Source organism: Eulemur rufifrons, chromosome 9, assembly GCF_041146395.1.
Source record: "Eulemur rufifrons isolate Redbay chromosome 9, OSU_ERuf_1, whole genome shotgun sequence".
Classification (NCBI taxonomy): Eukaryota; Metazoa; Chordata; class Mammalia; order Primates; family Lemuridae; genus Eulemur; species Eulemur rufifrons.
The window spans coordinates 16,811,991-16,833,605 of record NC_090991.1 but is presented as its reverse complement, the minus strand read 5'-3'; the positions used below and the strand labels follow the sequence as shown (position 1 = coordinate 16,833,605).

Below are 21,615 nucleotides of genomic sequence, written 5' to 3'. Positions count from 1 at the left end.
TCATATTTTTGGCCACCATACAGTCATACCTTGGAGGTGCCAAACTGCCACAATAAAGTGAATACCATAATAAATAAAGTGAGTCACATGAAATTTTTGGTTTCTCAGTGCATATAAAAGTTATGTTTACACTATATAACAGTCCATTAAGTATGAAATAGCACCATATCTAAAAAAGTACATACCTTAATTAAAAAATACTTTATGGCTAAAAAATGCTGTCATCTGCACCTTCAGCAAGTCGTAATCTTTTTGCTGATGGAGGATCTAACCTCAATGTTGTTGGCTGCTGACTGTTCAGGATAGTGGTTGCTAAAAGTTGGGATGGCTATGGCATTTCTCTATAAAATAAAAAACAATGAAGTTTGCTGCACCGATTGACTCTTCCTTTCATAAATGATTTCTCTGTAGCATGTGATGCTATTTGATAGCATTTTACCTGCAGTAGAAATTCTTTCAAAACTCGAGTCAGTCCTGTCAAAGCCTGCTGCTGCTTTATCAACTAAATTTGTACAATATTCTAAATCCTTTGTTGTCATTTCGACAGTGTTCACAGTGTCTTCACCAGGAGTGGATTCCATCTCAAGAAACCACTTTCTTTGCCTATCCATAAGAAGCAACTCTTCATCTGTTCGGGTGTTATCACGAGATTCCAGCAATTCAGTCATATCTTCAGGCTCCACTTCTAATTCTAGTTCTCTTGCTATTTTTACCATATCAGCAGCTACCTCCTCCACTGAAGTCTTGAAGTCTTGAAAGTCATCCATGAGAGTTGGAATCAACTTCTTACAAACTCCTGTTAATGTTGATATTTTGATCTCCTTCTATGAATCATGAATGTTATTAGTGGAATCTAGAATGGTGAGTCCTTTCCAAAAGGTTTTCAATTTACTTTGCCCAGATCCATCAGAGGAATCACTACCTATGGAAGCTATAACCTTACAAAATATATTTCTTAAATAATAAGACTTGAAAATTAAAATTAGTTCTTGATCCATGAGCTGCAGAATGGGTATTATGTTAGCAGGGATGAGCACAGCATTAATTGCCTTGTACATCTCCAGCAGAACTCTTGGGTGACCAGGTCCATTGTCAATAAGCAGTAATATTTTGAAAAAAATCTTTTTCTTTTCTGAGCAGTAGTTCTCAACAACTTAAAATATTCAGTAAACCATGCTGTAAATAGATGTATTGTCATCCAGGCTTTGCTGTTCCATTGATAGAGCATGGGCGGAGTAGATTTAGCATAATTCTTAAGGGCCCTAGGATTTTCAGAATGGTAAATAAGCATTAGCTTCAACTTAAAGTCACCAGCTATATTAGCCCGTAACAAGAGAGTCAGTCTGTACTTTGAACGTTTGAAGCCAGGTATTGACTTCTCTCTAGCTAGAAAAGTCCTAGATGGCATCTTCTTCCAATAGAAGGCTGTTTTGTCTACATTAAAAATCTGCTGTTTAATGTAACCACTTCCATTGATGATCTTAGATCTTTTGGATAATTTGCTGCAGCTTCTCCATCAGCACTTGTTGCTTTACCTTGCACTTTTATGTTATAGAGATATCTTCTTTCCTTAAACCTCATGAACCAACCTCTGCTATCTTCTGCAGTCTCCTCACCTCTCTCAGCCTTGATAGGATTGAAGAGAATTAGGGCCTCTCCCTGGATTAGGTTTTGGCTCAAGGAAATGTGGCTGGTTTGATCCTCTCTCCAGACCACTAAATCTTTCTTCATATCAGAATTACGGCTGTTTTGCTTTCTCATTATTCATGTGTTCACTGGAGGAACACTTTTAATTTCCTTCAAGAACTTTTTCTTACTTATGTTGACTGGTGAAAAAGAAAAAAGAAAAAAAAAAAAGAACTTTTCCTTTGCATTCACAACTTGGCTAATTGTTTGGCTCAAGAGGCCTAGCTTTTTGGCCTATCTGATCTTTCAACATGTCTCCCTCATTAAGTTTAATTATTTCAAGCCTTTGATTTAAAGTGAGGTGTATGAGGCTGGACATGGTGGCTCACACCTGTAATCCTAGCACTCTGGGAGTCCAAGGCAGCAGGATTGCTTGAGCTCAGGAGTTTAAGATCAGCCTAAGCAAGAGAGAGACCCCATCTCTACTAAAAACAGAAAAATTAAGCTGGCATCATGAAGCTACTGTGTAGTCCCAGCTACTCAGGAGGCTGAGTCAGGAAGATTGAGGAGTTTGAGGTTGCAGTGAGCTATGATGATGCCACTGCACTCTACCCAGGGCAACAGGCCATTGTAGGGTTGCTAATTGGCCTAACTTCAATGGTATTGTGTCTCAGGGAATAGGGAGGCCTGTGTATAGGGAGAGAGATGGGAGAATGGCAGGTTGGTGGAACAGTTAAGAACACACACAATATTTATCGATTAAATGAGCTATTTTATGTGGGTATGATTTGTGGTGCTCCAAAATGATTACAATAGTAATATCAAAGATCACTGATCACAGATCACCATAACACCTATACAACTAATAATAAAAGTTTGAAATATTGTGAGAATTACCAAAATGTGACACAGAGACATGAAGTGAGCACATGCTGTTGGAAAAATGGCTCCCGTAGACTTGCTTAATGCAGAGTTGCCACAAACCTTCAATTTGTAAAAAATGCATTATCTGTGAAGCACAATAAAATGAGGCTTGCCTGTATATGTGCCTAGTTGTGTTTTTCTTAGTATTTATCCTGCTTGGAGTAATACTTCTGAGCTTCTTGGACCTATGGTTTATTGTCTTTTATTAAATTTGAAAAATTATCAACCATTATATCTTCAAATTTCTTCTATTTCTCTCTTTTCTTCTGGGATTCTAATTACATATAAGTTAGGCTATTTAGTATTGTCCCACAGCTTTTGAATGCTCTGTTATTTTTTTCTCACTCTTTTTACCCTCTTTGATTTTAAGCATGGATAATTTTAGTTAACCCATCTTCAAGTTTACTGATTTTTTCTTCTACTGAGTCCAGTTTATTAATAAGCCTGTCAAAGGAATTCTTTATCTCTGCTATTGTCATTTTTATATCTAAGATTTCTATTTGACTTTTCTTTGTGGTTTCCATCTCTCTGCTGAAATCACCTAACTACGCATCATGTCTACCTTTTCCACTAGATTCTTTAATGACAGTTATAATAGTTATTTCAACATTTTAATATTTATATTAACACTATGATTAATAGTTATATATTATAATTGTAATTATATAGAATATAGTTATATGTATTAATAGTTGTATTAATCATAGTTGTTTTAAACTCTGATAGTTCCAACATTTGGGCTGTGTCTGGTTCTATTGTGTGCTTTATCTCTTCACAATGGGTCATTTTCCTCTTGCTTTTTAATGAGTTTTATAATTTTGTTAGAATGCTGGATATGTATATAAACAAACACAATTGAGGTAAATAGTATTTATTGTGAGGAATGGGCACATCTCTTCTTCCCTCAAACCATTAGTGTGTGGAGTTGAATCAATCTAGACAGTAGTTGAGTTGAATTTGGGTTTTACTGTTGCTATAGTAACCTGTAGTGCACCATAGACTTCAAACCATAATGTTTTTTTCTATTCTACTCTCACACTCAATACAGAACACTTCTGTGACCAGATGCGTGGGGGTTTTCTCCCACATACCAAGCAGACACCAACTGGGTATCCTATGATTTAATTCAATTCTGACACTATCTACCTGGAGATAATGTTAGATACCAAAGATTAAGGGCCCAGTCCCAGAAGACTACTTCCACTTCAGACACCAGTCATAGGCAGTTGGTTGTCACCTATACTTCTGACTGACTAGCTACAAACTGGGGTTCCCATCGCTCCCTCCTTGGATTTGATTAATTTGTTAGTATGGTTCATAGAACTCAGGGAAACACATTACTTATGTTTACTAGTTTATTACAAAAGATATTTTAAAGGATACAAATAAACATCCAGATGAAGAGATGGATAGGGCAAGGTTGGGGGTGGGGGTGTGAAGCTTCCATTGCCCTTTCTGGGTGAGCTACCCTCTTAGCATCTCCATGTGTTCAGCAGCCCAGAAGCTCACCAAACCTTGTTCTTTTGAGTTTTTATGAAAGCGTCATTACATAGTCATGGTTGATTACGTCATTGCCCATTGGTGATCAACTCAACCTTTAGTCCCTTTCCCCTCCCTGGTGGTGGTGGCGAGTACAAAAATTTCATTCCAACCCTCTAATTACATTTGGTTCCCCTTTATCCAGGAGCCCAGCAAGAGTCACCTCATTAGAACAAAAGATATTGGCTGGAGACAGTGGCTCACACCTGTAGTCCCCGCTGCTTGGAAGGCTAAGATGGGAGGATCGCCAGGAGTCAAGACCAGCCTGGGCAATATAGTGAGATCCTGTTCTCTAAAAAAAAACAAAAAGAAGAAAAAGAAGCTCTTATCACCCAGGAAATTCCAAGGGATTTAGGAGCTCTGTGTCAGAGGCTCCTATCAGGAAATTACAAAGGTCTCTTAAGCTCTGTGTCAGGAACCATGGTCAAAGATCAAATATTAGAACAAAAGATTCTCCTAGAGCCCCTCCCTATGAACAAGGGATTCAGGAGCCTCTATGTCAGGAACAAGGGGCAGAGACCAATATATATATTTCTTATTACACATACTATCACAGGATCCAAGGCAGCTTGGAAAAATTTTACATGCATATATTTGATATATGTGATTTTGTACATAGTTGATACTCTAAAATTTTTTGCTAAGTGGATTAATGAATGAATCTATAAAAATATTTGGAGAACAGGGTCCCAACACTTAAGAGAAGTTTACATTTTAAATTGATGATGTCATTTGTCTTCAACTCCCATAAATAAGTGCACATAGTTCCTACCTGCTAGGAACTTCTTTAAAGTGTAGTCTACCACCCCTATCTCTACAACTTAACTTTCCATTCACTCTTCAACTTCTGCCTTCAGCATTCTATTGAGTGTTGTGTTAAACACTCACCACTTGAACTAGTGGTTGTGAGGACTAGTCTTAGGAAATTGGCTTGAATTCTGACCTACCAATTGTGTGACCTTGGGCAAATTACTTAAACTCTCTGTTTTAATTGCATTAAAATCGGGGTTTTAATACTTATTTCATAAGGCTGTGGGGGAAATTAAATTAGATTATATATGTCAGGCATTGGTATAATGCCTCTCACAGAGGTCATCAGTGATTTGTCGATAAGTTCAATAATTTCTTTTTCCCCTACCCTCCTTGATTTCTCTTTAGAGAAACTATTGACACTATTGACCCTGACTGACTTCAGTTTCCTGGACCCTTTTATCTACTGGTCCTTCTACTACTTTTTGCAGTTATCAGTATCTTTTCTTGGCTCTTCTCTTCAGCTCTCCTTTTGAGTTTTGTCACCAAGGGTTTATCTATCTTCAGCCTTTTTTTCTCCTCCTACCTATCTTCTTTGGGTAAGCTCTACTAGCATCCTCCTGAAAATGCATCCTTCTATCTGTCCATATTCAGGGTTTCAAGATTCAAAAGAAATCCAGGTAAAAGATAGTTCTTATCTTCTTGAAACTCACTGCAGCTTCAAACTCCTGGACTCAAACAATCCTCCTGCCTCAGCCTCTCAAGTAGCTGGGACTATAGGTACCTGCCATGATGCCTGGCTTATTTTTTTTTATAGATGAGAGTCTCACTGTGTTGCCCAGGCTGATCTTGAACCCCTGGCCTTAGGCAATTCCTCTGCTTCAGCCTCCCAAACTGCTAGGATTACAGGCATGAGCTACCATGCCCAGCCTTATCTTCTGTGAGTCTGGGAAATCGGAATGATTTATGATTTGACTCTTACAGCGGGAAATCCCTTCCTCAAGGATAATTGACTATTCTATCAATAATGATTAAAAGTCTTGCAAACCATATTGCCAAATGTTGCAACTCACCAAGTTACAAATCTTTTGGGAGTGTGAAGGGTCTTTAACTAGATTCCGAGAAGTCTGTCTTATAGCCAAAAACCTATGCTCTAGGTTGACTTCTAGGGTTTCATGGGTGGGGGTGTGAGGTGTGCAGAATATTATGCACTTTGAATATTTTTTTAAGACAAAGTCTTGCTCTGTCACCTCAGCTAGAGTGTGGTGGCATGATCATAGCTCACTGCAATCTCAACTCCCTAGGTTCAGGTGATCCTCCGGCCTTGGTCTCCAGAGTAGCTGGGACTATAGGCATGTGCCATGACACCTGGCTAATTTTTCTATTTTTTAGTAGAGACAGGGTCTTGCTCTTGCTCAGGCTGGTATTGAAACCCTGAGGCTAAGCATTCCTCCCACCTCAGCCTCCCAGAGTCCTAGAATTGCAGGCATGAGCAACCTTGCCCAGCCTAGTTTGAATAATTAAAATGCAAGGTAATATTATTCTGACTGGACAAAACCTCCATCATTTTTCAATGGACTTGATTCTGTATAACTTTCTGCCAATGCATCATAATATATTAGATGGCCTTCAAATTCCTACTGGAAATTTCTGTTAAGTGATTGAGCAGGTATCTTAAATGAAACACCTCCAAACTCAAACTTAATGTATCATTCCTCAAACTTGTTTTTCTCTTTTCCTTATTTCATTCAATGGCATCATCCATTCAAGAAAAGAACACTCAGTAAGCCTTAATTTCTCCTCTTTCATTCCTTAGATCCAATTATGCCCCAATCCTAATGATTGTATCTTTTTTAGTTTGGGTTCCCCTAGAAAAGACCCTGATCTAAGGATTTGAGTGCAAGTTCATTTTTCCAGAAAACAATGGTAAAGGAGTAGGGAAGCAATACAGGAAAGTGAAGGAAACCAAACAAGTGCATTATCAGGCAGGTTACACTGTGGGCAGCTGAGGCTCAATACTACTGGAGAACTCTAGAACACTGGTCCCCAACCTTTTTGGCACCAGGGACCATTTTCATGGAAGACAATTTTTCTTTTTTTTTTTTTTTTTGTTGTTGTTGAGACAGAGTCTCACTTTGTTGCCCAGGCTAGAGTGAGTGCCGTGGCGTCAGCTTAGCTCACAGCAACCTCAAACTCCTGGGCTTAAGCGATCCTACTGCCTCAGCCTCCCGAGTAGCTGGGACTACAGGCATGCGCCACTATGCCCGGCTAATTTTTTCTATATAGATTTTTAGGTGTCCATATAATGTCTTTCTATTTTTAGTAGAGACGGGGTCTCGCTCAGGCTGGTCTCGAACTCTTGACCTTGAGCAATCCACCCGCCTCGGCCTCCCAGAGTGCTAGGATTACAGGCGTGAGCCACCGCGCCCGGCCGAAGACAATTTTTCCATGGACCAGGAGGCGGGGATGGTTTCAGGATGATTCAAACACATTACATTTATTGTGCACTTCATTTCTATTATTACTACATTGTAATATATAATGAAATAATTATACAACTCACCATAGGTTGGGGACCCCTGTCTAGAAGACAGTATAGAATGTACCTCAGAAATGTCCCACCTACAGGACTATATGTAACTCCCTATCCGTCATTGCCTGGGGGCTTCTCCCATGGATGTAACCTCCCAAGCAATTCTGGCCTATCCCCACATTTAGACTGATGGAAAGCCATTAGACAGAATTGCAGGTGCTTACAGTTGAAGACTATCCGACTGTACTGAAGGGATGAAGCTTATGGAATATGGTTGGGGTACTCACAAGGTCTGGCATAGCCTAGACTAGAACAAGGAGCAGAGAGGAATTCACTTCAGGTGCAACATTTAAGGTGCAAAATTTACCTTCATTCTCTCTTCCACCAGTCCTTCACACTTCCAGTTATCCTCTATGTTGCTGGAGGAATTAACTTTTTAAAAACACCAATTTGATCACTTCTGTCCTATGCTTAAAAAACACAGAATAAGGCTAGGCACAGTGGCTCACGCCTATAATCCCAGTGCTTTGGGAGGCAGGGGTGGCAGGAATTTCAGACCCCGTCTCTATAAAAAAATAAAAATAAAAAAAATTTAAAAACCACAGAATAAAACCCAAACTTCTTGATTTATATGAATAACTCTTTACAGATTGACTATAGTTACCTTTTAGCCTCATCTTCTGCCACTTTCTTTTACATAACTATGCTCTGCTGCACGAATGCTTCAAACACTTTGAACTTTCATACCCTTGGATACATTGTTCCTTCTGCCTCAAATGCTCTTCCCCCTTCCTTTACACAAAAATTCTTACTACGTTTTTTTTTTTTTTAGACAGGATCTCGCTCTGTCACCCAGCCTGGAGTACAGTGTCTCAGTCATAGCTCATAACTCGCAATAACCTCAAACTCCTGGACTCAAGTGATCCTCCTGCCTCAGCTTCCTGAAGTGCTGGGATTGATTACAGTCGTGAGCCATCACACCCAGCTTCTTACTGATCATTTACAATCCAGTTTAGAAATCTATTTCTCTGTGAAAGCTTCCCTCACTGCCCCAGGAAAATTAATTGCTTATTCCTCTTTGTTTCTTAACATTTTGTATGGACCTCTACCCTTGCACTTTGCAGATTGAATTGCATCTTTTTTTTTTTTTTCACTAAACTGGGATCTCTTCAAAAAGGGAGGTCTTAATTCGTCATTTTAACCCCAACATCTGCCTGCATATAGAAGGTACCTGATAAACCCTTACTGAGTTAGGGTTTTATCTGGGTGCATTTAAACAAAACAGATTTTAAAAGAAATGGAAGGAAGCATCAATTTCAGGAGATGGACACCATAAGCAAAGAAAGCAGGCTGTGAAAATGTACAGTTGGGAGCTATCACATATATCTATTTTATATTATTTATTATTTATGAAGTACTTCAAAAAGGCTTCAAGGCAGCTATTTTTAAGTGTTGAAATCTCTTGTCTCCAAAGGCAGTACTTTTGGTTTATTCCACTAGAACATGTGCTATGTTGATGAAAAGAAAAGCAAATATTTTAGTCTAGAGCATTATATACATACTATTTCAAATTAAGGAGTCCCTAGATTATAACTGCCCTGGAGACAGAGACTGTGTATGTATAATTTACTTCTTACACGACACCTAGCTCCTATATACACAAACTCTTAAATGATTTTTGGCATAGCAGTAATTTGATAATCTGTCACTGACTCTACAGTCATTTGCAGTGAAGTAGGAATCATTTTAATTCCTCAATATGAATAAACCAGATAAATCATATTCCCCCAGAAGTCTTCCCCACCAAAAATGCTTTTTAGGGAGATTATTTTTCTGTTGTCTGTCTACCTTTCTCACATGAATTAGGTAGCCATCAAAGTTTCACTTTACCTCACCTTGATTGTTATTTCAAAAATTAATGAGGATGATAATAATGTTAAAAATTCAATTGCGTTACTGTTGCTATCTGGTTTTGTTTTTTGTTTTTTGTTTTTTTTAATGATGATGATGATGATTACTATGGTGAGTTTTCTTGTCTCTCTGAGCACCGATCTAGCTTTGGTCAGTAACAACAGTAATAACAGTAATACAGTTTGAAAAGTTCAGCAGTTGAGAACTTATTATCATTCAATAGAATGGTGGGGTGAGGTGGGAGTTAGGTGACTGAGATTTTGATCTTCCGGTGTATTTGTTGTGTGCTAATATTTTCTTTCTCTATTTTTGTTATTAATACTGGTCTTTTAGTGGTTAAGATGAATGAGTCAACATCTCAAGAGGAACCCAAACCTGCTCAGGTTCTTGTCCTACATAGGTTTCTAACCATTTATGAAAGGATTTGAGATTCAACATTCTTGGGAAAATCAAAATGCAGTATTATAATTTATCATTTAATTATTTCTCTTTGAAGTATTCTACATCAGGTTTTGGCAGAAAATGCTGAAAAGGGGGGTAAAAATAATTGTTGGGTCACAGTGACCTGCTTCTAGTTGGTTGGCATTCCTTAATTATACATAACAAGTCTGTTACTGTTTGAACTTGTCAAACAACTACTTCGTGTAATTTTATTTGGTATATGTATTCATTATGTGAAAAATTTTAAAATAAAAAGCTTGTTGTGTTAAAATTTAAGCTCCTTTCAGACACCACTTACTAACACTGTTTCCATTTCAGGAAAATGGAAAAGAAGACAATGAAAAGAAACAGGATTCAACTGAAGTGGAAGAGCTTCATGAGGTAGAATTTTCATGAATTATCAGATGTTAATGCTGGAGAATAAACTGGATAAATTAATTTTCTTATGAAAAAACAAAAGATATGGGCATTCAAAAAGATAAACAAAATGGCTAGTAGAAAAAAACAAATGCATGTTGATTATCGAGCTGACTCATTCAAGTAAGTTGTAGGAACCTCCCATAGAGATAAATTATTTGTGAAGAACTGTTATAAATTACAAAGAAATAAAGGTTGCTTTCTAAAATCAGAACTATTAAATATGGTAACCACATGTTTTAGGGTAACTTTACTATGATTCTGAAAATGTAATTTCTATGTTAATCATTTAATTAACTTTGTGTTTAAATAAATACAAGACTACAATAAGGAAGAACATTTTATAGAAAAGGGAAGGCAATTGAAATTAGTTATATAGATTCACCACTAAGTTAACTAATATGAATTTTTAAAATATCCTATTATCATTTTTTACAAGTACATCAACATGAGTGCAAAAAGCTGTTTTGTCACTATTATTCATCAAACTAACCTTTAATTTCCTCAATTAAAAAGAATGTTTTTCTTTTCAGCACAAACAGAAGGCCAGTAAAAGAAAATAGTAGCATTTCTAAAGGTCTGATTTCCCTATGTTATGGTCTCAAATTATATTTCTATAAAGTATTGTATAGTTCAAGTATTAATGTACATCTAAAATGATATTCCTAGCATAGTACTTTGTTGGTAATAGGAAGATGTGATGACATATTGAGCCAATGCACTTTATCTTGTGAATGCAGTAAACAGACTGTGATTACTGCTTGGCCTCTAATATACAGCATTAGATCCTAGAAAAATTAAGTAGGAAAGTTTGGTTAACTCCTACAAGGCAATTAACTCTCCTTTAATTGAGAGAACTGATGCAACTTTGAGGAAAAGCAAGTCATTTTGAAATTGGTGTTTCTTTTCTCCTTTCAAAGAATTCAGAAGATGTTTCTGTAATAGAGACCAGCAATGATGAGGTGGAAGAAGCAACGGATGAGATCGAATCTCAAGGTAGAGACCTAGCCTTTCCCCTACGCAAAATGTAAAACTATCATTACATTTCCATTGGGGATCTATTCTTCAAGATTTTGCATTTTAAAAAATATACTCCCAGGTGGTATTTTAAATGCAATTTGGGAGATAGTTTAAAATGTATTCCCTTTGCCTATTAATGCTTTTGGTGCAATTTTATGACTATCCATCTTATACTTAAAGAGAAAATTTATCTAACAGAGCTGATTGACACCTAGCAGACAACCCATTAATACAAAAATAAAATGAAGAACTCTAGTGATTTAGCTGCTTATTGTTCTTGGTCCTGTTTATTCTTTTTACTCTTATACTTGATCATGTATTTGTTCTGATTGATCCAAAACTTAACTCCTAGCCCCATCCTTTACTCAAATTTCACATAATTATGCAGATTGAAATTTTACAGGATTAAAAAGGCAACAAATAAGTGGACAAGACATTCATCTCTTTCACTGTAGTTCTTCTAATTCCAGATACTCAATGAAATCCTTTACAAACAGAAATTCCGTATAATATTTAAAATTTGACAATTTTACTATAAATTCCCTTCAATTCATCTTATAAGTATTAAGTGTTTAATATATGCTAAGCTGGGCTAGGCTGAATTATAATAATTATTAAAGTGTTTTCTAAACTGTAAATTGTTAAATAGACTCTAGTTATAACTTTTAGGTGATTACTTTTTCCAAAGTGTTTTTCTGTCTTTTAAACCAATTAAGGGTAATTATTTACTATTTATTCTTATTAGTACAGTTTTAATACATACTCATCAGGAACCAAACTTTCTAAAACTTATTCTATATTTCTTATAAACTTAGTACTACTTTTTACAGCTTCAATAACTTCAAACATTTTCTTCCTGGCAAGTCTACCTGTCATCTTTCACTTGCCCTCATCCCCTATTTTCCTGATTTTACTTCCTCCTTTACCCTAAACTTCTACCTCCAATACTGTATACATATTCTTTGCCTTTACCTTAATCACTTGGGCCAGGTATATAAATTAACTCTTTCATTTTAAACATGCCAAACAAAATTGTGATCTAGGTAAAATTTGTTATAAATTTAATTAGGTGTTAACTTTAATCAGTTTTTGGCCAAATTTGCACCTCCCAAACTTCACATATGTATTCTATCATGTAATTTATGGCCTCCCCAGAAAACATATCAAGCAAGAGTTTGTAGTCTTTCCTGTTCCTGTACTTTCACTTTCTCTTACTTATTTCTTTTCAATGTATGGTAAAGGGAAGTGTGTTTTATTTGTTTAAGTCTATCCATCTTAGTATATGAAACTGAAAATACTGCAGTTGGTTGTTGTGGTATCAAATACAATGCAGTGTACTTATTTGTTCAATCATCAGTCACTATTAAACCTTATATTCTGAATCCCCCCTTTGTGAATATGTGTGTATGTGTGGGTATGTACAAAGTAGGAACAGGAACTGTTACTGTAATTTCAACATGTCAAAGGAAGTGTCTTTAACCTTGTTATATACTTGTCAAAATTAAAGTCATGTTACCATGACAAGCAGCTCTCACAATGCACTCAAATACATGTCTTTGCTAGAAAATACTGTGGTTAAATGCACCATGTCAATTCCTCCTTTCTTTACCCTGATTATCCTACTTTTCAGGCTATGAGATCAATGTGCATTTTGAGCATTCTTTTAAAACTATGTTTGCTCAGTTCTATTTTTATTACACAGCCCTAAGATTAACAAAGTTTTGTAGGAAACTGCCTTTTTCTATATCTATTGCATTTTAATTTCAGTAGTGTTTAGTGGTGCCTCTTTTTCTCCTTCTTTTACCTCTATCATTCTACATTATGTACAAATATTAAGAAATCTTGATAATAAGGACAAGGCAGCTGAGTTTCAGACAGGGCCAGTGTTTAAAGAGAACATCATACAGCTTATCAAGTAGCCCCACTGGCGCAATTTTCACCAGTTGAATCAGCAGCCGGTCCCACTAATGTTATATTCCTCCTTGTGAAGAAAGAGCCTGCTAAGGCTTATTATAATGTGTGTTTTTAATTCATTTCTATTTATGTTCTTAAATAGGTTTATACTGAGGCTGTGCCCAGCTGTGGGCCATGCACTAAGAGCAGAAAATGATAAAAGTCACTTATAAGGCTAGAATAACGTTTCAAAATATGTTTAAGGAACTCTTTTGTGTCCCTATTTATTTAGGTGAAAGCATTTATGCCCATAATGCCTGAATAGATCTTTGTATGTTAGAAGGTGGGCTAGTAGAGTGGCAAAGGTGTAATGTCAGGGGAGGGCTTGAAAAGCTCTTAATTCTAGGAATAGTCTGGGAAGATGATCCTGAAAAAGAATTCTAGTGCTTAGCATAGTGCCTGGTACATAGTGAGAAATCAATAATTATTTATTGACTGATGTATAAATGAATCAACCAACCTATCTGTAAAAAGTTTAGGAATGTCCAGGCACAGACCTGCTTGGGAAAAAAAAAAAAACAACCCAGTACCTCTTTGAAACTATATTCAATTAAACCTCTGAATTAATTTGCCATTGGGGCAGGTTTGTAATTTGTGATCCTTGAATTCAGAGGTCACTCAGTCAAAAGATAGCTTCACATAGGCTTGTTCAGAATCCTGATTTATTGACCCTACTATTTCTGTGCCTCTTTTTCTTTTCTTGGTTTTATGGCTCTGAGAGAGAAGCCTTTGACTAGAGTTGTAACCAAACATATGTCTACTTCCATTCTTTGTATCAGTGGGGATAATGCAAGCATAGGATCATTGCTTAGCAACCTTTAATAGTCAAGCACCCTAGAGGAGCACTAGTAAGCTGCAGTGAAAAGAGAGAATGCCCTAGTTCATGTGTGAGTTTACTAATGAGCCATGGCAGATGGGTAGATATTAAGTTACTATACATCTGTAGCTCTGCCCTTGAACAGCTTGGGTTTGAACCGTGTTGGTTCACTTACACGTGGATTTTCTTCCACCTCTTCCATCCGTGAGACAGCAAGACCAACCCATCCTCTTCCTCCTCCTCCTCACCCTATACAATGTGAAGATGATGAGAATGAAGACCTTTACAATGATCCACTTCCACTTAATGAATAATAGATATATTTTTCTTCCTTATGATTTTTAATAATATTTTCCTTCTCTAGCTTTATTGTAAGAGTACAGTATATAATACATATACAAAACATGTGTTAATTGACTGTTATCAGTAAGGCTTCTGATCCACTGTAGGCTATTAGTGGTTAAGTTTTGGGGGAGTCAAAAGTTATACTCAGATTTTCAACTGTGCAGGGGTTGGTACCCCTAACCCCTGCCTGCATTTTTCAAGGGTCAACTATACATTAGAACTTGCAGATTTGAAAGAAATTGCTCTCTTTCACATTTATTTAATAATAATAAAATCATTGCATTAATGAGCATTGTGACAAAACAGAATAGAAACACACCCTTCCCTCTTCCCCCTGAAAAAGTAGTTAATTTGTTTACAAATCCAACTGAGAGGTGAAGGGGAACATTATACTATCCTCCTCACTTTCCTCATAGTGGAATAAGAGAATTGGCTAAGGAGGAAATCAAAACTTGGGAGGCAGTTTCATAAATACTATCCACTATTAGACTTAAGACATTCTGTAGATGAAATGTTGGCTTTTGAAGAGTTTCTTTAAAGACTGTTTTTTTTTTTTTTAATTTCATCTTATTGTTACGGGGGATACAGAATTGCAGGTTACATACGTTGCCCATGTACCGCCTTTCCCCCCAAGTCAGAGCTCCAGGCGTGTCTGTTCCCCAGATAGTGTGCGTTGCACCCATCATGTAGGTATATATCCCTCCCTTCCCCACCCCACCCCCCAATATTTTTCTCCTGGACAGAAAGATGGATACTGTTTAGATAGGATTTTTTTTTTTTTTTTTTGAGACAGGGTCTCACTGTGTCGCTCTGGCTAGAGGGCAGTGGTGTCATCACCGCTCACTGCGACCTCAAACTCCTGGGCTTGTTAGGCCTATCTGGATGTTCCCTGGCCCTCAGTTCCCAGTGTCAAGAGTGAGTACTGGTACCGAGTTGAGCCAATGACGGAGTGATCACAAATACGAAGCAATCCCACACAGTGTGTTACAGGAAAGAAAGAAACTATCCAAAGTGAAAGTAAAGAAGGAAACTACCCAAAGTGAAAATACGTTCCAGAGAGAGGAACGGGTCAGTCTCCACGAGTGGAGAAAGACATTGAAGACTCCCAGGTGGTTTTCCTTTTATTGGCCTGGTCCCATGAGAGGGCCTAGAGGAGGTGTGGGATATTACCAAATGATTATCAGGTATTCTGCCTTTTTCCTGATTGGTCCCTGTCTTCTCTGCCTCTAGATTTAATCCCTGCCTAGCATGCTTAAGTGATTCTCCTGCCTCTACCTCCTGAATAGTCAGGACTACAAGTGCATGCTACCATGCCCGACTAATTTTTCTATTTTTTGTAGAGACGGGGGCGGGGGTCTCACTCTTGCTCAGGCTGGTCTTGAACTCCTGGCCTCAAGTGATCCTCCTGCCTTGGCCTCCCACTGTGCTGGGATTACAGGTGTGAGCCACCGCACCTGGCCCCCTATTATATATTCTTGATCTCACTCTCTTGTATCTCCTCAGACCCTGAGGACCCTGAGGACGATGGATCTCTAAATAAAGTCAAGTCTATCCTACCTTTAAAGAAGAATCTTTCACCAAAAAAAAAGAGAAAAAAGAAAAATCCTTCCCTTTAGAGTCACACTCCTTATAATAATTGTTCACTCCTTCAGTCTGCACTTCATCTCCAAGTTTCTCTTCGATCTATTGCGGTCTACGTTCCACTCTCGGTCACAGAAATTGTTTAGTGAAGAAAAACTGGATGCTAAATTCATGTGTACTTTCTACTTCTTATATCACCTAATTTTTCTGCAGCATTTGGCACTGTTGATCAAGTCCTTTGTAGTGATATATATATATTTTTTCTGCCCAACATCTCTTTGGGAAACCACACTTCCCTTCTTCTTAATCCATTTGGTTCAGATGTGGCTGACCTCACCCCTCCAGATCCAGGAATAGATAGTGATCCAAACCTGACCAATCAGAATTCTCACCACCCTTCAACACAATGGATGGGTCAGAGATAAATATATAATTTATGCCAAGTCAATTAAAACCTTTCTCAGATTTTTACAACTGGAATTTAATGGCAAATCTTTTTTAAAAAGTCAATGGTTTGGCCGGGCGTGGTGGCTCACGCCTGTAATCCTAGCACTCTGGGAGGCCGAGGTGGGCGGATCATTTGAGCTCAGGAGTTCGAGACCAGCCTGAGCAAGAGCGAGACCCCATCTCTACTAAGAATAGAAAGAAATTATATGGACAGCTAAAAATATATATAGAAAAAATTAGCCGGACATGGTGGTGCATGCCTGTAGTCCCAGCTACTCGGGAGGCTGAGGCAGTAGGATCGCTTAAGCTCAGGAGTTTGAGGTTGCTGTGAGCTAGGCTGACGCCACGGCACTCACTCTAGCCTGGGCAACAGAGTGAGACTCTGTCTCAAAAACAAAACAAAACAAAACAAAAAAAAAAAAAACAAAAACAAAACAAAAAAAAAAAGTCAATGGTTATAAGAATTATGTAAATCTAAAGCTGCTAGTGACTATTTTTATCAACATGTGAGGACAGCCTGCCTATAAATTAATACAACAGAGCAAAGCAGAGACTAAGATAGATTTCATCTGTGCCTGAAAACAGTTATATCCCTGGACTTTCCAACTACATGAGTTAATAATTCCATTTTTAATTTAAGCTACGTGAGATAGATTTCTATTGCTCACAACTGAGAGATCTTTAATAATGCATCCTTCTTGAAACTCTTTCCTCTTACGGTTTTTGTGATTTTTATCTATCCTATTTTCCTCCGCACTCCTGTATAGGTATCCTTTTTCATCTGTTCCTTAAAAATGTTTCCTAAGATTTCTTTCTTTATCCTCTTCTCACTCTCCCTCTGAGTAAGCTCATCCTAAAATAACAATAACTACAAATTTTTTAGTATCTAGATATATAGAGATATATTATTTTTTCATAATAACTATCCTGCAAGGTATAATTATTATTTACACTTTACATAAGTAGAAAATTAATTTGTTGTTAAGGTCCATCCATGTTGTAGCATAAATTAAAATTTAATTCTTCCTATTCATGAATAGGGGTATCTTTCTATTAATTTATGTCTTCTTTAATTTCTTTCAGCAATATTTTGTAGTTTTCAGCATACAAATCTTTCACCTCCTTGGTTAGATTTATTCCTAAATATTTCATTCTTTTGGCTGCTATTGTAAATGGAATTGCTTTTCTAATTTCCTTCTTGGATTTTTCATTGCTGTTGAATAGAAGCACAGCTGATTTTGTGTGTTGCTATATCCTGCAACTTTGCTGAATTTGTTTAATATAATAGCTCTAGCAACTTTTTTGTAGATTCTATAGGATCATGTCATCTGTGACTAGGGATAGTTTTAACTCTTTCTTTCCAATTTGGTTGCCTTTTATTCATTTTTCTTGTCTAATAGCTCTGGATAGAACTTCCAGTACAGTGTTGAATAGCAGTGGTGAAAGCAAACATTCTTTTTTTGTTCCTGTTCTTAGGGAGAAAGTTTTCAGTTTTTCACCATTGAATATAATTTTAGCTGTGAATTTTAAAGTAAATATCCTTTGGTCTGGTGTGGTGGCTCACGCCTGTAATCCTAGCACTCTGGGAGGCCAAGGTGGACGGATCATTTGAGCTCAGGAGTTCGAGACCAGCCTGAGCAAGAGTGAGACACTGTCTCTACTAAAAAAAAAAAAAAAAAAAATAGAAAGCAATTAGCTGGACAACTAAAAATATATAGAAAAAATTAGCCAGGCATGGTGGTACATGTTTGTAGTCCCAGCTACTTGGGAGGCTGAGGCAGGAAGATCACTTGAGCCCAGGAGTTTGAGGTTGCTGTGAGCTAGGCTGATGCCATGGCACTCTAGCTTGGGCAACAGAGTGAGACTCTGTCTCAAAATAAATAAATAAATAAATAAAGTAAATATCCTTTATTATTTTGAAGAATCTTCTCTCTATTCTTAGTTTTCTACAAGTTTTTAATCATGAAAGCGTACTGAATTTTGTCAAATACCTTTTCTGTTGAGATGATCATGTGGTTTTTTTTTTCTCCCCTTCATTCTATAAATGTGATGGATTACATTGATTTTCTTGTGTTTAACCATCCTTGCATTCCTGAGATAAATCTCACTTATTCATGGTGAAAATCCTTTTAATATGCTGTTGGCTTTGATTTGCTAATATTTTGTTGAGGATTTTTGCATCTATATTCATAAGGAATATTGGTCTGTAATTTTCTTGTGATGTCTTTATCTAGCTTTGGTATTAGAGTAATGCTGATCTCATAGAATGAGTTAGGAAGTGTTTCCTTCTCTTCAATTTTTGGGAAGAGTTTGGTTGGAAGTGGTTTCAATTCTTATAATGTATGATAGAATGTGCCAATGAAACCATCTAATCCAAGACTTTTTTGGGAGGTTTTCATCTCTGTAAGATTGGTGGTAATGTCCCCACTCTCATTTATTATTTTACTTATTTATATTTTCTCTCTTTTTTCCTTTGTCAGTCTAGCTAAAGGTTTGTCAATTAAGTTGATTTTTTTCAAAGAACCAACTTTTGATTACATTGATTTTCTCTACTGTTTTTCTATTCTCTATTTTGTTTATCTCCTTTTTAACTTTTATTATTTCCTTTCCTAGTTTTGGGTTTAGTTTGCTCACTTTTTCTAGTTCCTTAAGGTGTAAAGTTAGGTTATTGATTTGAAATCTTTCTTCTTTTTTAATGTAGTCACTTACAGATATAATTTTCCCTCTGAACACTGTTTTCACTGCATCTTATAAATTTTGGTAAGTTGTATATTCATTTTTGGGTGTCTCTAAGTATTTTCTAATATCCCTCATGGTTTCTTTTTTGACCCATTGGTTGTTTTAAGAATGTGGTATTTAATGTCTGTAGATTTGGGAATTTTCTAATGTTTCCTTATTGATTCCTAACTTCATTCTGTTTTGGTCAGAGAAGTTACTTTGTATGATATCTATTTTCTAAAATCTATTGGCCTAATACATGGTCTGTCCTGGAGAATGTGCTATATGCTCTTGAGAAGAATATGTATTCTGCTGTTATTGAGTCAAGTATTATATATATGTCCATTAGGACTAGTTAGTTTTTATGTATGGTATGAGGTAGGTGTCCAAATTCATTCTTTTGAATGTGGGTTTCAATTGTCATGGCATCATTTTATTGAAGAGATTATTTTTCCCATGGAATAGAATTGGCACCCTTGTCAAAAATCATTTGGTCATAGATGTATGGGTTTACTTCTGGACTCTCAATTCTATTCCATTTATCTATTCGTCTACCCTTATGCCAGTACCACTTCAGTAACATTTTATAGCTTTCTTCATATTGATCTGACACATTTTTGTTTGGTTTATTTCTAGATATTTTAAAGTTTTGTTTCTATTATGAAAAGAAACTTTATAACATATTTTTAATTGGTTACTAAAAATATAAAACATTTTAAATTGGTTATTAATTGCTAGTTCCTAGGAAATCAATTTATTTTTGTATTTTAATCTTGTATCTTGCCTTATTTGTTTTGTAAGCCTTAAAAAAACCCATAAAATTTACCATTTAAACTGTGTTAAAGTATACAATTCAGTGCCATTAAGTAAATTCACTGTGTTATGTAACCATCACCATTGTCTAGTTCCAGAAAATTTTCATCACTGCAAATGGAAACTCCATTTGGTAAGCATTTTAAAGCTGAAGATTTGTGTCTTCCTTCAGTTTTAAGAGATAGTCTTGCATTATTTCTTTGAATATTTCCTTGTATTTACATTCTTGGTTCATTTCTTCTGACATTTTTGTAAGACGAATATTAAAAGTTCTGGATCTATTCTCTACTTTCTTATCATTTTCTGTGCTTTTTTGATCCAACTTGGCTTAATCTTCCAGCTTGATGGTTGGTTGTCGAATATTTTCTGATGTTCAAGTCAATGTATTGGTGGGTTTTTTCCAACAATAATTCTGTTTCATCTCCAAGTGTTTTCTCTCTCTCTCTCTCTCTCTCTCTCTCTCCTCCCATTGGTTTGCTGAGTTCTTTTTGTGTTAAATAAACTTTTAATTTTAGAATACTTTTAGATTTATGAAAAAATTGTGAAGACAATACAAAGAGTTCCCGTCTGGCCCACAACCCAGTTTTATCTATTACTAATATCTTACATTAATATGTCACATTTGTCACAATTAATGAGCCAATATTAATAATTATTATTAATGAAGCCCATACTGTATTCAGATTTTCTTAGTTTCTACCTAATATCCTCTTACTGTTCTATAATCCCATCTGGGATACCATATTATATTTAATTTCATGTCTGTTTAGACTTTTCTTTGCTCTGACAGTTTCTCAGTTTTCCTTGTTTTCAGTGACCTTGACAGTGTTAAGGAATACTGTCAGGTATTTCTGTAGAATGTCCCTTAGTTGGGATTTGTCTCATATTCTTTTTATCATGATTAGACTGGGATTATAGTTTTCTGGGAGGAAGACTACAGAGGTAAAATACCACTGTCATCACATCATATCAAGGGTATATGCTATCAACATGACTTAAAACTGTTGATATAAATATTGATCATCAGCCTGGGATAGTATTTGTCATGTTTCTCAACTGTGAAGTTATCATTCCCCCCATTTCCATACTGTACTCTTTAGTAGGAAGTCACTGTATGTAGCCCACACTTAAGGAAAGGGGAGTTACGCTGTACGTCCTTGAGTGCAGAGTATCTACAAAAATTATTTGGAATACTTCCACACAGGAGATTAGTCTATTCTGCCCCCATTTACTTATTTACTGTGGGGTTTTTTTTGTTTTTGTTTTGCATTTCCTTATTTTCTGGCACTACAAGATGCTCCAGGCTCGTCTTATTTTTATTATTTATTTATTTATTTTGAGACAGAGTCTCACTCCATCACCCAGGCTAGAGTGCAGTGGTTTGATCTTTGTCACCACAACCTCGAACTCCTGGGCTCAAGCAGTCCTCCTGCCTCAGCTTCTCCAGTAGCTGGGACTACAGGCGCACAGCACCACACCCAGCAAATTTTTCTATTTTGTATAGAAATGTGTTCTCCCTCTTGTTCAGGCTGGTTTTGAACTCCTGACCTCAAGCGATCCTCCCACCTCCGCCTCCCAGAGTGCTAGGATTACAGGCATGAGCCACTGTGCATGGTCTCCTCTTGTATATTTCTTGCCCTAGTCCTGGAATCAGCCATATCTTGGAGGAGTCCTGATTTTTTTTTAATTGGAGAATGATATTAGAAGCTGAGATGTAAGCACTAGATGTCCAAGTTCTCTTAATTATTCTTTTTAAATAACATTCATAATGTTTTTATTT

At 36.6% G+C, this 21,615-nt stretch overlaps 1 protein-coding gene and 1 pseudogene across 1 annotated transcript in view; one reads left to right on the top strand and one right to left on the bottom strand.

Moving 5' to 3' along the window:
* Positions 1-208: 208 nt before the first annotated feature.
* LOC138392343 (tigger transposable element-derived protein 1-like) lies at positions 209-2,005 on the bottom strand (annotated as a pseudogene).
* Positions 2,006-9,376: 7,371 nt separating this feature from the next.
* The window catches only part of EFCAB5 (EF-hand calcium binding domain 5), a 108,806-nt gene continuing 96,567 nt past the window's right edge, over positions 9,377-21,615 (top strand). Inside the window, exons 1-3 of the mRNA XM_069483112.1 lie at positions 9,377-9,394; positions 10,043-10,105; positions 11,062-11,137. Of these exons, the coding sequence (XP_069339213.1) occupies positions 9,377-9,394; positions 10,043-10,105; positions 11,062-11,137 (157 nt within the window). The remainder of the gene's footprint in view (positions 9,395-10,042; positions 10,106-11,061; positions 11,138-21,615) is intronic.